The sequence below is a fragment of the Dipodomys merriami genome, unplaced genomic scaffold, assembly GCF_024711535.1.
Source record: "Dipodomys merriami isolate MVZ:Mamm:240054 unplaced genomic scaffold, mDipMer1.0.p SCAF_5, whole genome shotgun sequence".
In the NCBI taxonomy this organism is placed as follows: Eukaryota; Metazoa; Chordata; class Mammalia; order Rodentia; family Heteromyidae; genus Dipodomys; species Dipodomys merriami.
Window position 1 is genome coordinate 45,548,276 of NW_027206068.1, and position 16,802 is coordinate 45,565,077.

Genomic DNA, 16,802 nt, shown 5'->3' on the forward strand with positions numbered 1-16,802 from the left:
CATTCATTGGGCTTTATTGTAGAGTACCCATCGGTAGCAAATTATTTGGGGTAGAGGGGCAGAAACATGAGGAAATTGTCTTCCTAAGTACTCTATTCCATGCGATAATTCTAATATTCAAGAGTGGTAATTGTGCTACTCATATGGGAAGAGAGGTCAATTGTTAGAATAGATTGAACTGTGGAATATCCAGAGTTCTTGGTTCCTTTTTACCTCCATCTTCTTTGTTAATTCTATTTCATTACATAATTCAGCCCTCTGTGCTTCGGATTCTTCATTTATAAATAAGGAAGTGGAATTAAAATACTTACATTAATTTTGTGGAGCTTCAAATAATTAACTACTAAACATCACCTTTTCAGGTCTCTATGGTCTGAGGGAGAGTTTATGGTACCATTGAGAGCAGAGCAGAATGAGTATCTTAAACAGAAGAAACTGAGGAAGTGGGGCATTGGGAAGCTTTAGCAGTGTGATATTGGAGCTGGTCTCAAAGATCAATAATAGCTTGTTAAATGAACAGTGGCAGGGACAATTCTAGGAAACAAGGTATAAAGCTAATTACTGGTGGTGCAAGCCTGCAATCCTAGCTACTCAGGAGGCTGAGATCTGAGGGTCATAGCCTGCACAGGAAATTCTTTTTTTGGGGGTCCGGTTGTGGGGCCTGAACTCTGAGCCTGGGCACTGTCCCTCACTCTTCAGCTCAAGGCTAGCACTCTACCACTTGAGCCACAGTGCCACCTCCGGCTTTTTTTCTTTTTGCTTATGTGGTGCTGAGGAATCGAACCCAGGGCCTCATGTATGCAAGGCAAGCGCTCTACCACTGAGCCACCTTCCCAGCCCCCAGGAAATTCTTTGAAACACTTATCTCTAATTAACCACCAAAAAGCCAGAAGTGGAGGTATGGTTCAATTAATAGAGGGTAGCCTTGAGCAAAAACATTCAAGGACAACTTTATCTAAGGCCATGAATTCAAGTCCCAGGACCTTGAGCATGCAGGTGCATGTATATGCACACATGCGCACTCGCGTGCACACACACACACAGTTGTAGAGACAGACAGCACATTTTGTTTTTTGGAAAATATCATGTGACAGTTAACATGGACTTATGGGAGAGTAGTAGCAAAATACCAAACACTGAGATATGGAGCCAATCATGTGCTTTATTTCACATTAAAGAATATTGGCTTTAAATGGAAGACAGTAGCCCCATGGCAATTTTTTCCAATTCGGAAGTGGAGGAAGACACTAAGAGTTAGTTGAAATGAATGCAGAGTTAATAGTTAGCAAACTGGCAGGTCACAAAATTAAAGTAGGAAGTAGTGATATGAAGATTTTATTACTGGTCTCTAAAATGAATGGGGTCTGAGAGTATGTGAAAGCCCTGACACTTTGTGTGAAATTAGTTTTACTAACTTTGTTCTCAACATCTATTTTTTCTTCACTTTTTTTATAGTGGACAGGCCAAAATCACAGCAAGTTCGAACTTCCAGTACAATAAGGCGAACCTCTTCTTTGGATGCGATAACAGGACCTTACCTCACTGGGCAGTGGCCACGAGATCCTCATGTTCACTACCCTTCATGCATGAAAGATAAAGCGACTCAGGTAAAACCAACAAAATTAATTTTTTTGTGACTTCGTTTTCCTCGCAGTAAAAATGAAATGTAATCGATGTTTACAAATAGTTAACAACAACAAAAAACTTTATATAAACCAAGCACAATTTTTTTGCTCTCTGGATTTTAGAAGTTTTAAAATTTTTTCAATATTTAATAGATACCAATCTATATTACACAGTTTTAGAAACTACATGGTAGTTGTGAGGATGCTTCCCAATAGAAATTAAAGTAATACCTAATAACCATATTAGAAAATATTTTTAAAGAATTTTGTACAATCTTTGAAAATAATTATAAAGTATCAGCAACATGAAGAATGAGGTTTATGTGGAAGATTTATTTCTTTCATGCTTAAAGCCAAGATTAAAAACTTAGAGAAATAGAAAATGTACTGTTTGTTACACTTTACCTGTTCCCAAAATAATCTCTTAATATCTTTATTCAGAATTAGCTGAGTTATTGATGAGATCTTCATCAGTATTTATTAACATTGAAAAATATTAAAAGTGTATTGGGCATGAAGGACCTATAGCATAGATAGAAAGATAAAATGTATGAAAATTGGTAATAGACAATATAGATAAACAATAGTAGTAATATACAGACATAGGTAGTAGATGAGAAAAACATGTAAACATGAGAACATTCCAGAGGAGGAGGACATTTTAGGTTTTGTAGGTTTAAAAAAATATAGAAATTAATTCTGTGTCAGAATAAGGGCAAAAGAGTGAGGAGAATTTGAATGTGATCTATGAAAATTCTACTTCATAATTTTCTCAGGAAAGCTAGGAACTGTAAAATTAGCTTCTGTATCATCGATTTCATCACTTCTGCCTTTGTAACATTTTATGCTGCCAGTCATTTGCTTTTCTATTCTTACTTTAGTGAGAAAAATACCAGCTGATAAATAGTGGGATTCTCAATTAGAAATAACTGGCAAAGCTTAAAGATGTTGGCCTATGCATTTAGAACAAAATTTAGACACAGATAATTGAGAACCATATTTCTGGAAGAGTTGGAGTCACAGTTGTGTAAAAGTGCAGGGCTAGAGTATAATGGAAAAATTAAATAAACAGAATTTAGTGTATGGGAAGGTACACAATGAGGCAGTGAACTAATTTATTCATCTGAAAACAAGAGGAAGGGGGCACATAACATGTACTGTGGTATGTGTTTTTTTTTTTTTAACCTGTAGTTTGTTTTAATTCTCACAAGAACATTACAGCTTGTATTGTTGAACAAGGTGAGTCAGACATCTTGTATTGTTCCTGTTTAATTCAGAATTTGATGTTTGGGTTTTGTTTCTGTTTTTAAATTTTTACTTTTTTTTGGATTCAGGACCTTACTCAAACATTTGAGCCATGTCTCTAGCTCTTTTTGGCTTACATTTCCAATAGAATGTTGAATTTTTTTTTTCTAGTCAGCTTAAAACTACTGCAGTCCCCCTACCTTTGGCCTTAAAAGGTAGGACCAGTGGTCTGATACGTAGCTGAGCTTCCAGGGCATTTTTTGCCTGGCCTGTTGGGCAAGATGAGGTCTCATGAATTTTTTTGCCTGGATTAGCCTTGAATTGCTATCCTCCCAATCACTGTCTCTTAAGTAGCTGGTGTCGCATGCATGAGTCATTATACCTGGTGTTTTAGATATTTCATAGAGTCATGAAATTCTTAGTGTTTAAAGAATTTCAGGATAGCTTTTTGATTGGTATGTGCTAAGAATTTGGCTTATAGACACAAATATAGAGACAAATATATATGTATATATATGTGTATATATATATGTGTGTGTGTGTGTATATATATATATATATATATATATATATATATATATATATATACTCTCCCCCCCCCCCCCCCCACTCCTTAAGACTCCTAGCTGTTGGGCAGAAGAGGGAGCAGAGAAAAGGTCACATCAACGTTCTGCATCATGGGGAAGTGCTGATCAACTAAAAGAGGTAAGGAATTTCTGTTTGCAATCTATAATATGTTTTCATTCTAAAGATTATTTTACTACTTCCTGAGTATACTAGTACTACTTTTGTTATATTCAGAGTTTAAGGGTTGAATTCTGTGTTTTGGTGAACAAATCAGGTTTCCTTATTTGTATTCTTTATGTCCTTTATTAACTTTTGCTATAGTCAGCAGCAGCATTTCCAGAATAAAGACTGTTTTTCTATAATAATCTCTATATCTTTTCATTTTGATTGCATTTATTTTCCCTTCAGCCTGCTTATTTTTAAGTTATAGCACCTAGTGTTCTAAATCATATCTGTGTGTGCTAATATCTGTGTAAGAAAGGATTTTCTGTTTCTGATAGCTTCTTTTCTTCAAAAAGCTTTCTTGTTCTTTGAGATCCAAAATTATGGTGACTCTTTTAGAAATTACCTATTTCTAGCACAAAGAATATTTTTGTTTATATTTGATGTTCTTTTTCTGGGAGTTTTATGGATCTAAATTCTTAACTGTGTGTTTTTATAAAATAACAGAAATTAGAGCTAAAATGGTATCTAACCCACCTATTATACAAGCACTCATTTAAAAAGTGGTATTCAGGCACAGGTGACTCATGCCTGTAATCCTATCTACCTAGGAGGTGGAAATCTGACAGATCTGTTCAAAGCCAGGCCAGCAGGAAAGTCCATACATTCTTATCTACAATTAACTACCAAAAAAACCAGAAGTGGAGCTTTGACTCAAATGGTAGAGTGGCCTTGAGCAAAAAAAAAAAAGTCTCATAGACATTGTTCAGGCCCTGAATTCAAGCTCTAGGACCAGCATACACACACATAGTGGTTTTCTTCTGTGTTGCAGTCTTCTCTGTAGGGAGAACTCGTTACTTTATAAGAGAACCAGTTTGATTGTTTTAGCTTAAGTTGTCAAAAATGTTCTTTTATATAGTGAACTTAGAATTTTACTGGTTAGTAAAGTGGTACATTCTCTATCACTAGGATCAATATTAAATCTTCCTTAAATATTTTAATATGTCATTTATTTTCTCCAGGTTAAACATTAACATTTCTCTCAAATGTTTCCCATAAACATAATTCTTATACCTTTTAATATTATTTTCACATAGTGTAGAATATCACTGTTCCTCATGTACTGTGGTATTTAAACTGAATAGTCTGTTACCATGATTTTGTCTGTGATTGTATTACATTTTTTGCAGCTAGTTTATGTTATGGAAGTAGAGAAAGCCTAACTCCCACTACCTCACACCTAACTACACATGAATAAAAGCAATATACCCAGAAGCAACCAAAAAGAAGTGAAATCGAGTCTAAATGGCCACACTAAAGTAGGGCTGCAAATCCATGCATAGAGTATGACTCATAAATAAATGAGCTTGTAGTTCAGAATTAAATACAATCTCAAAGTTATCACAAGATTTGATATAGTTGAACCATAGTAACTGGATTATAGCAACACATGACATATACTATTAAAAAAGGAATGACTGAATGAGAAGATCTGATTACCCTCCTCAGAAAGAAACTAGAAGGCTAGGCAAGACAGTCAAAACAACTGTTTTCAGCTTTCTTCAGTTACCAAATAAAAGGTGAGAAACTATATCTATGAAAACTACTGAATAGGGTAAGAAAAGCACAAGTATGGTGTTCTTGTCTCATGCTACTTCTCTTCCCTTCTTCCTCACGCCCAGCTCTGTTGGTGTGTCATCTCAGCCACAGTGGGCAGACCTTGAGAACCAGCAGCTTTGCTGACCATGCTGATTTGGAACATTGTAGTTACAGTAGTGATCTTGGTGACAGGAGAACAGGGAGGACCAGTGACTTCACGAGTCAGAAGTGATAGTCCGATTTGGGCAAGCAGCAAACTCATGGTCTAAACAGATTTGATAAGAGTTCTGAAAGGTAAGATTATCAGGGAGACTTGAAAATTTTTCTACATAGCCCAGGCTGATAGAGCTGTGGACCTGCATAGAAGAGAACAGAGAGGACCCAAGTCACCCAGACATCCCTGATCTGGTTCCTAAGCATAGGTGCAAAGGAGATTAAAGATGGCCAATGGAAATAAAACCTAGAGAATAGTGACATGGCAAGACTGTTCACAAGAAAAGACTACTTTCAGTCTTTTAAGGAACTTGCATACTGTTTTCCATAGTGCTTGTACTAGTTTACATTCCCACCAACAGTGTGTGAGGGTTCTCTTTTCAACATCCTCCCCAGCATTTGTTGTTTGTTTTCTTGTTGGATACCATTGTGACTGGAGTGAGATGGAATCTTAGTATTATTTTGATGTGCATTTTCTTTATGCCTCAGGATGCTGAACATCCCATTATTATTGTGTTGGGGTCTTTGCTTTTTAGTTCCAGTGGTGTTGCATTAATGAAATTATGTGTACCCACATTTGACTCATATAGGTTAAAAAATTGTTATTTTATTTTGATGACTTATTGCCTTATTAAAGAGATGATCTTCTTTGTCTCTTCTGATTTTGATGTGAAGTCCACTTAATTAGACTAAACTATAGTTACTCCGACTTGCATTTAGGTTCTATTTATTTGGAAGATCTTTTCCACAATTTCACCCTTAACCAAATTGTTTTTCTGTCAATAAGAATACTTCTTGCAGGCAACAGTGATTGAGCTATGTTTTTTAATCCAGTTTTCCATTCTGTATCTTTTGTTTAGAAAATTGAGACACTTAACATCCAATGTTATTGAAGGGTTTATTGTAATTCCTACCATTTTTTTTATTTTTTATAGTTTTTGTAGTACTTGGTTCTTTCATTCCCCTTTTAGATTCATTTGCTTATCTACTCATCTCATGAGATTTATTTTCTCTTATATTCACTATGCTTCTTTTCTGTGTTTTCAGGATTCCTTTTCAGTCTCTTTGCAGTGTTTTAACAGTAAAAAATGGCTTTAATTTTCATAGAATGTTTTCTACTTAGGTTATGAATTTGCTGGGTTATGAATTTGCTGGGTAGAATAATCTAGGTTGGAAGGTTTTTTCGAGTGCTCTAAACATATTCCGTGCCTTCCTTGCCTAACTCTTTCTGTCAAGAAATTCGTTATTCTGTATGGTTGTATATATTCTGATGGTTCCTATACTATTGTACAGGTAGTTTGGCACATCTGTCTTGCAGCATTCAGTAGTCTTTCCTTGTTCTTCACACTGACTAATTTAACTGATGTGTCTTTAGAGTGGTTCTTTCCTGGTCAAGTCTGGTATTACAAACTTCTTATTTCAGAATGTTGTTTCTTTTGCAATGTTTGGGCAATTTTCTCATTATTTTATTGAATATGTCTTCTATCCCTTTAGCTTTCATCTCTTCCCTTTCTATGCTCATGATTCATATGTTAGGTCTTCCCCTTCCCCTTCATTAGTCCCAAAGGTCTTATTCCTAAACCCTGATAATCAATTTGATTTGACTTTATTCAAGAGACTTTCTACTGAGTTTTAAATTTTGATTTTCTAGGCTTTTTATTTCCAGAATTACAATTTGATTCTTTTCCAGGATTTCTATATCTAGTGAATTGCTTTTTTCATTTCCTGATTATCTTGTATAAGACTTTGTTCAGCTGTTTATTTGTATCCTCTTTAAGTTTCTTTTCTGTTAATTTGTTTCCCCTTTGAGTTCACTCAGTTTTTTAAATCACATTTTGTTGATGATTATATGTTATAGTTCTGAATTCTTTAGTCTTTCCTCCTTGTCACCATCCTTAGCATATGATTGGCCTTTGGAGATGCTACCTTGTGTTAGGATTCCTGTGTACTGTGTTGAAATGTACACATCTGAGGCCAATTCAATGGTTAAGAGTTTTAGTTATCTGTTAGTCTTGAAGTTGAAATGTTCACCAGTGCTCAAGCAGGACTGTACAGTGGAAAGGTTACAGTGTAATTTCTCTACACTGGACTAATGTATAGATCATAAGCCAAATTGTTCCTTGTATGCTCAGGGCACTATGCCTAATTCCTCAGCATCATTTAGAATATTCTCCTATCATTCAGATAGAAAAGAACTTGTATTTCTTTGTGTATAGATTATTGTTACATGAGGGTTGAGGGTGGGAGTGATCAAGGATCATTCTCTGCTCTGTGCTGCTTATTACTCTTTAGAAGTTTCCCTTAGCCAGGCACCGGTGGCTCGTGCCTGTAATCCTAGCTACTCAGGAGGCTGAGATCTGAGGATTGCGGTTCAAAGCCAGCCCGGGCAGGAAAGACCGTGAGACTCCTACCTCCAATAAACCATTAGAAAACTGGAAGTGGCGTTGTAGCTCAAGTGGTAGAGCACTCGCCTTGAGCTGAAGAGCTAAGGGACAGTGCCCAGGCCCAGAGTTCAAGCCCCATGACCGACAAAAAAAAAAAAAAAAAAGAAGAAGTTTCCCTTCTTTGTGTACTGGAAGCCACTTACTGTTGCACAGTGCTTTTTAGTCTATAGGACAGTCAAACTCCCACTTGCGGCACAGGTCCCCATGTTTGTGCTTTCTGAAAGCAGCACAAAGGCTACTCAGGGGGTGTTTGCCTACTGTACCTGACAATGGGGAGAGCGAATGGTGCACTGAATTCTACATTAGTAGTGGGAACTGAGGAACTGAGGTGATTCATCTCTATACTTTCAGACCCCACCTAGCAGTTCATCATTCATAGGAAGACAGGCTAGAGTATATATCATGTGAGCCTTGGGTCTTCTGTGCTTAGAGCACTCAGCCCCACCTGGCAGCAAGCCCTCAAAGCCACCTGATAGTTCTTAGATACTGAGCATTCCGCCAGCCACCAGCTTATTGCTGTTTCTGTAGTGATCTTCAGACACTGAGACTTGTTGTAGCCAGTGGAGGTGGGGAAACTGTCCTCTGAGCCTTTCACTTCTATTCCTGCTTTGAATTTTCAGCTTGCCTGTAAGCTCCTCCCTCCCCACCACCATTTCTCATAGTGGCTTCTTAATTGTTCCAAGTCCTTGAAGTGTGGCTCACTATCTAGGCTTCCCTAGTGTTAGACCACTTAAAAACAACTAATGTAAACTGAGCACTTTGTAATATGAGTTCTGTACCAGGAAAAGCTACCTAGATTTGTATCTGAAATGGTCCTCAGGCTATGAAGCTGTTCTCACTATGCAGGATGAAACTGCTGAACTGTGAGCCTTTTTCTGCTTCCTGAGTACAGAAGCTCCTCCCTCAAGGTGCCACATTACCGTGGCTCTCCTTGGTGGAGCAACAGGTTGTCCTGTGATGTTGGCCTATCAATCTGGGGAAGTCACTGTTGTGCCAGGGCCTAGTAATGTGGTTTAAGGTTTGCAGGAGGAGGTGGAGGCTTTGGCTTCTCTCTGAAAAATGGAATTGGGACTCTTGCTGCAATCTTTTAAAAAAATTTTCTCTGTTGCCTTTCTGTGTTGTAACACTTTTCAGTTGTTTTGACTGCTCTTGATTCTCCTTGTTCTTTCTGTTTTTTCTTTCAAATATAGCCTTTTCTTGTTACTTAGGTTCTTCTCATTTGGAGTCTAATGGAGAGACTGTGAGAACTAGCCAGTATCCTATGAGAATTACATTAATTCTTGTCTAGAACAGCATCCCTAATGACCTAATCACATTCTACTAGATCCCACCTTTTAAAGATTTTTATACCACCTTCCAGTAGGCTCTTAAAATTCTACAATAATGATCAAGTTTCTAAAACATAAACTCTTTAGGGCACATTTAAACTGTATGTACACTATAGTAGTTCTCTTTCAAATGATTAGGAAATTTTGTACTCTGACACATTTAGTAGATTATACACCACTTAAAATACGTAAGTATTAAAATGAATTCTGAGTTATAGTAATGATTTTTTTGTTAAACCTGGGAGTATTACCTTTCTATTTAGGAGATTGTAGTCTAAATTACCTTATTTCTGATGACTAAAGGGTAACATATAGTAAGATACTACATACCAAGGAACTAGGAAATAGCTTGGATTCCTTTCATCAGTGGGATCTATAGTTTTAAGATTTCTAGTAATTAATAAATTAGACCCATTTTATTTATACAAGACTGAAACTTAGAAATTTATGTGATCCTACTTTAAGAGATTAGGTTTGACTTTAGTTAATAAGCATCTGATATTATTTATTATATTATAAAATGTTTTTAAAAGGAATATATTTCTGGCATTGCAGAGGTGAAATTTGAGATAATATTTGGAAATTTTAATCTAAACATTTACGAGTAACAGTATATATTTGTGAAACATTCTGTAGCAATCTATACAAGAAGTGAAGTATTTGTAGCATGTATTTATTTGTCATATTCAAAAGCCTTAGTCACAAAAACTTTGAAGGGTAATTTATTGTGGTATAATATTATCTCTTCTTGAAACATTTGAGAAAAAAATTGAGAAAAAAATTGAAGAACAAATACAAAAATTGGTATTTATTTTTGTTGTCTTCTTACTTTTCCTCACTTCTTCCCAAAGCAGATTGCCAAACTGAGGCAGCAACTGCAGCGCAGTAAACAGAGCAGTCGTCACAGTAAGGAAAAAGATCGGCAGTCACCTCTCCACGGCAACCATATAACAATCAGTCATACTCAGGTAGCCTTAACTTCTTGTTGTCCGTATTTAAATCACTTTTAGTTGTTTATTAAAACAGAATCATTTTAGGACTTAAAATATAGCAAAGTCTTTAATAAATTATTAGTACTATATTAAATTGTTTTAAATACATTTTAAATCTTTTGAATAACAATCATCTTAAGATAATATTCTGAAATGACACTGACCTGAGCTAAAATTATAGTTCATGTATCTTTTGAACAACTCTGGGCATTATCTTGTTTCATCTTCTTAGTCTATGTACTTCTAAATTTCTTTATATATATAACTGCTATTTTCACATAGGAAAAAATTGTAACTCCCAGAAACATGTACTAATATATCCCAGGGAACAAATTCCCAGAAATACTACTCTTGACCAAATTTACTTACAAATGTTAATACAAATCTTAGTAAATCAAATATGATACTATAATAAAAAAAGTCAAACTGTTTTGGGGGTATCTTTCATAAGGATAAGAATGATTCAATTCATTCATTAATAGGAAGTATATTTATTTTTTTACATAAAAAATTTAGCTTAGAAAATAGTTTATTGATTCATTATAATACTTGATAAGAATTTGATAATGATTTGTGATTTAACTACTTAAAGATAATAAAAAAAATTTTAAACCTTTTTTAATGACCATCATGATAATTCATGCCTGTTGTCCTACAACTCAGGAGGTGAAGATAGGAGGAATGTAGTCTAAGGCCAACCTAGGCAAAAGCATGAGACATTATATGAAAAATACTGGAAGTGTGGCTTAAATGATGAAGTGCTTGCTACCAACCATAAGACCCTAAACTTAGTCCTTATACCACATACATATATACACATTCACACACCTAAGAAGAAAGAAGCATTCTCTGACTAAACTAAAAATAAGATGTTTCCTAATGAATTAAATGAAAATGTAGGGAGACCTTATCAATAAAATAGTGACAGCATTTCTGCCAATTGACATTCTATACAGGACAGAATAGACATCAATATTTGCATATGATACCATATATTTAGAATATTATAGTGAATTAATTAGACTATTAAAGCTAAGTATTAGATTGATAAAATGAAAAATAATACTAGGTACTGATGAGAAAGTGAAATAGAGAATAGTCACATTCCTGGTGGGAGTGAAAAGTGGGGTAGCAACTTTGGCAAACAGTGTTATCATTTTATTAGGTTAAATTTACACTAAGCATTAAACCCAAATTTTTTAATTTTTGGTATCTAGAAAAGCAAATTCAAAAGCTTAGTCATGAATATTTTTGGAGATACAATTCATAATATTAAAAAACCAGATTCATTATCTGATGATTTGATAAAAAGAACATTTCACATATTTGTATAGTGAACTACTACTCAGCAGTAAAATGGAACAAGTGATGCATATGGTAGCATGGTTGAATCGCAGAAACATGCTAAATTTAAGAAGTTAGGCCCAAAGGCTACTTATATTGTTATATTAAATTCTTTTTTTTTTTTCTTTTTCTTTTTGTCGTTCGTGGGTCTTGAACTCTGGGCTTGGGCGCTGTCTCTCTGCTCTTCAGCTCAAAGTGAGTGCTCTACTGCTTGAGCCATAGTACCACTTCCAGTTTTCTAGTGTTTTATTGGAGATAAGATCTCATGGACTTTTCTGCTGGGTCTGGCTTTGAATTGAACCATGATCCTCAGATCTCAGCCTTCTGAGTAACTAGGATTGCAGGCATGAGCCACCAGCGCCCAGCTATATTAAATTCTTTAAAAGGTAAAATTATAAAAACTTAACATTGGTACCAGGAACTGGCTCAAGAGAGGCTATAGGAAATTTTGGGGGTTGATAGAAGGTTCTGAATGTTCCTGTGCCAATCAACAACTGGATGACAGTTTATGTTTAACAGTGCTCAACTAACTGCGTACTTAAAATGGGATTTTACTATTTGCTGATAAAATCTTACCAGTACTGCAAGCCTCAACATTTAAAGTGAAAATTCATGTGCTTTGATAGCAGTTTATCCCCAGTTAGTATACAAATTGTGTTTGAATTTAAAGTTATGAGATTATTTTTTATTTTTATTATCTTTAAGTGGTTGTACAAAGAAGTTCCCATCCTACATAACAGTATATGAATACAAAGTGTCTGATAACATTGTTACCCATCGCTCTTAACCCACCTAAGGGATTATTTTTAATGTCTTGAGATGTTACTTCTGAAGTTCATTGAAATACAAGGACCAGAACTAAAAAAGAAAATGTGAAAACTTTTTCCTACAGGAAACAATAAAATGAGCACTTAGTTTGTAGGAATTATCAGATAATAGTTCTAGGAAGTCCTTAAATAAAATGTTAGGGCAAATGGATTAAAATGTGTGTATGTTGGGGGAGCAAAAGAGGGGGAAGTAGAGAATACCAAGACCTCTTCTCCCTTGCATTGTCCACAAAAATAAATAGCTTTAGTATTTAAGAGTGAAAAACTCATAAAAGTACCAAAAGAAAAATGTAACCCTAAACAAATGGCAAATGTGTGATAAAGTTAAGGTTTCAGTTTTCATTCACATATCAGAAAGAGACAAAACATGTTAATGGGCAGAGTTTACAGATGGGAGGAGCATGTATTGAGTATGGAAACATTAATGTGCTTCTCAGTGATTGGAATTCTTCTTCATTACTAATCACGTATAGCAGCAAAAATCTTTAATGTTAGATGAGATCATTTATTTATTGTGTGGTGTGTGCATGCAAACACACACCAATCTTGGGGTTGGAACTAAGGGCCTGAGCACTGTCTCTTAGCTTTTTCATTCAAGATTGGAACATTGCCACGTGAGCCATACCTCTGCTTTTGCCTTTTTGTTGGTTAATTGGAGATCAGAGTCTCACAGACTTTCCTGACTGGCTTGGCTTCAAACTATAATCCTTAGATCTCAGCCTCCTGAGTAGTTTACAGGCATGAACCACTGGCACCTGGTTATTTTCCTGTTTGTCTTTTTTTTTTTTTTTTTAATTTCTTTCCTATTGTTTAATTTCCTTAAACATCAAAATGTCCATTAACATTTTTTGGTAATCTACAGTAGCTATCAGAAGTGGGTAATTTTTGAAAACTTTAAAGGACTTCTGTATTGCCTAATAACCAATTCAGTAAGTTGCTTTCTTTTTTTAACAATTGACAAAATAGAAATGAAAAATACTAAGAGGTAATTGTCACTATATAGGAAACAAATCTTTAGAATACACACAGAACTAACTACAGCAGAATTCCATGATAACTTGCATAATTTCAATTATATTTTCCCAGTAATGAAGATGCTGTCCATTATTCTGAGAGAACAAGTGTGTACATTATAAAGTTATACCTTTATAATTGTGTAAAAGATTTTCAAGAATATTTTTACTCCATATAATTTTTAACCTTCCTTACTTTAACTTTCTGTATATGTATCTAACTTCATACTCTTTTGAAATGTTAAAAATAATTTAATTGAATGCTTATATTAAGGTGTTTTGTGCATATGTGCAGTGAATAGTATGTTTAGAAATTGTATGTATGCTATATAGTATACTGGAGATTGTACCTGGATATATGCTAGGCAAGAGCTCTGCAACTGAGCTACATGCCCAGCCTTCAACTATTTAATCAACTAGTTGATTAATAAATCAGTTTGTGCATGTATTAAACCCAGGGCCCTGTACTTGCCAGGCATGTGTGTGCTCTACTGCTTGACCTATGTCCCAAATTCTCTAGCCCTTCAGTTTTTAAGATTTACCATGCTCATTAGCTCTTGATTGCTTTGCACAAATAACCTAACAACACTTTATCTTCTGTATCAAAGGCTACTGGATCAAGGTCAGTCCCCATGCCACTTTCAAATATGTCTGTGCCAAAATCATCTGCTTCACGTGTGCCCTGCAATGTAGAAGGAATAAGTCCGGAACTGGAAAAGGTATTCATTAAAGAAAATAATGGGAAGGAAGAAGTGTCCAAGGTAAGGTTACATGGGATATTTGAATCCTTTTTTTTTCCCCTTTAATATTACAAACTTTCTCAGAACTGTTTTATGTCCACTGCATATGGGAATACAATTTACATATACAGTTTACCTGTTTAATGTACAATTCAGTGGCTTTTAGTATATTCGTGAAGTTGTGGAATCATTACCAAAATCAAGGCCTTTTTATCACCTAAAAAGAAACTTCAAACCCTTTGGTAGTCATCTCTCATTTCCCTTTAACATTCTTGCCCTTAGGCAACCACTGATCTCTGTGGGTCTATGGATTTTTCTATTGTAGGTATTTTAAATATATGGAGTCATACACTATATAGTCTTTGAACCAGCTTTATTCACTTAGTGTACTATTTATAAGATTCATATATGTTGTAACATTTATCAGTATTTCCTTATATTGCTAAACAGTGTGCAGTTGTATCTAATTTCATTTATTTAGTCATTAGTTGTCATATTTCAGTTGTTTCTACTTTTTAGCTATTGTGAATGATAATGCTGTGAGTATGTGTGTACAAATTGTCTTGTAAACATAATGTGTTCATCTTGAGTGTATACATGGGACTGGAAGTGTTTATATGGTAACTCTTATATTTCATCTTTGAGGCACTCACACAATGTTTTTCCAAAGTTATCTGTGCCATTTTATATTTTTGTCAACTATGTATAAAAGCTCCAATTTCTCTACAGCTTAAACATGTATATTTATCTGTTCTTCAAAATTTAAACCAACCTAATAGATATGAAGGGGCATTATATATATAATATAGATGCATATATATTATATATGTATATGTATGTGTGTATATATACGTATACACATATACATGTATATACATGTACATGTATACACACATATATATACACATATATACATATATTTACACACATGTATGTGTGTGTGTATATATATATATATATTTTTTTTTTTTTCTTTTTCCTTTGGTCAGTCGTAAGGCCTGAACTCTGGGCCTGGGCGCTGTCCCTCAGCTCTTCAGCTCAAGGCTAGCACTCTACCACTTGAGCCACAACGCCACTTCTGGCTTTTTTTTCTGCTTATGTGGTGCTGAGGAATCGAACCCAGGGCCCCATGCATTTAAGGCAAGCACTCTATCACTGAGCTACGTTCCCAGCCCTGAAGTGACATTTTATCATGGTATTAATTTGCAATTCCTAATGGCTAATGTCTTAAGCATGTGTCCATGAGGTATTGGTGATTTTATATCTTGTTCTTATAAAAAATTTCAACCCTTTGCTCCATTTTAATTTTAAAATTGGATTAAATGTCTTTTTCTAATTTTGCTATCTTCTGTAAAGCCCTTCTTTTTTTTAGTATGTATATATATATATTTTTTTTATAGTAAAGATACTCTACAGAGGGCTTACAGTTACATGAGTAAGGTATTGAGTACATTTCCTATCGAGCATTGTTACCCCCTCCTTTGTTTTTCTCCTACCATCCCTTCCCTCTCCACCTCCCCAACTCCCTCCTCTCCCCTCCTTCAAAGTTGTAAAGTTCATTTCTAACATAGTGTCTTGTATATATCATTGTTACAGTGGCCAAACTATCCTCATTTCAGCTTTTTGTTACTTCCCTTCCCCTCCCCAAATTAGAAAAATGTATAAACAAGATGCAGGGCACTGGAATCAAATACAGTGAAAAAACAGGGGTTATACCATGGGGGAAGAACATACAAAAGAAACAAAAAAAATCATATAGTGCATTCTAAATACATTATAAACAACAGCAAGAAAGAGAAAAAAACCTCTATGTCCCTATTTTGGGTTCATTTCACTTAGCATCATCGTATATGGTCATAGGTACATAGCTTTTTACCTTTTCTGCTTGTCTTGGATATATACTAGTTATTGAAAATAAGGGAAACCATGGGACCTATGTTTCTTTGCGCCTGGCTTACTTCACTTAATATAATTTTTTTTCCAAGTCTTTCCATTTCCTAACAAATGGGGCAGTGGCATTCTTTCTGATGGAGGCATAGAATTCGTGTGTGTGTGTGTGTGTGTGTGTGTGTGTGTGTGTGTGTGTGTGTGTGTGTGTGTGTGTGTGTGTGTGTGTGTGTGTGTGTGTGTGTGTGTGTGTGTGTGTGTGTGTGTGTGTGTGTGTGTGTGTGTGTGTGTGTGTGTGTGTGTGTACCACATTTTTTTGATCCATTCATCGACTGAGGGGCATCTGGGTTGGTTCCATATCTTAGCTATGTACTAGTTGTGCTGGTAGCTTTAGTATAGCCTTGTTTGTGATCATTTGGGTAAATGCCCAAAAGTGAAGCCCTTCATTTTCTAAATATGTGTCTCTTCATTTATATGATTTTCAAATAATCTCATATCAGTTGCCTTTTCACTTTCTTGATGATTATTTTAAATAGTAATGTGAAGAAGTGAAGTTGATCTAACATATAGAGGAGATAATCACTTCTAGGCCTATTCCTTAATCTAATGACATCAAGGACAAATGTACAAATATACTCTACTGAAATATACTTCCTAAAAATAATTCTGCTTTTAAATGAGTCATATTCTAATTTCATAGTGGTGATATCAGATTCTAAGATAACTTACAAACTCAAAACTGAATTATTAATTTTCATAAATTTAAGGTTAATGATTAATTGTATACCTCAAATGTCTCTCTGAATGAAAATGAGA

The 16,802-nt window shown here is 35.0% G+C and overlaps 1 protein-coding gene across 3 annotated transcripts in view; it reads left to right on the forward strand.

The window, feature by feature from the left end:
* Glcci1 (glucocorticoid induced 1) overlaps positions 1-16,802 on the forward strand; it is a 65,918-nt gene that overhangs the window by 32,940 nt on the left and 16,176 nt on the right. For 2 of the 3 annotated variants that reach the window (XM_069996553.1, XM_069996555.1), the window contains exons 2-5: positions 1,456-1,607; positions 3,489-3,575; positions 10,035-10,151; positions 13,968-14,120. In XM_069996553.1, the coding sequence (XP_069852654.1) occupies positions 1,456-1,607; positions 3,489-3,575; positions 10,035-10,151; positions 13,968-14,120 (509 nt within the window). The remainder of the gene's footprint in view (positions 1-1,455; positions 1,608-3,488; positions 3,576-10,034; positions 10,152-13,967; positions 14,121-16,802) is intronic. The other variant, XM_069996554.1, reaches the window with a different exon arrangement.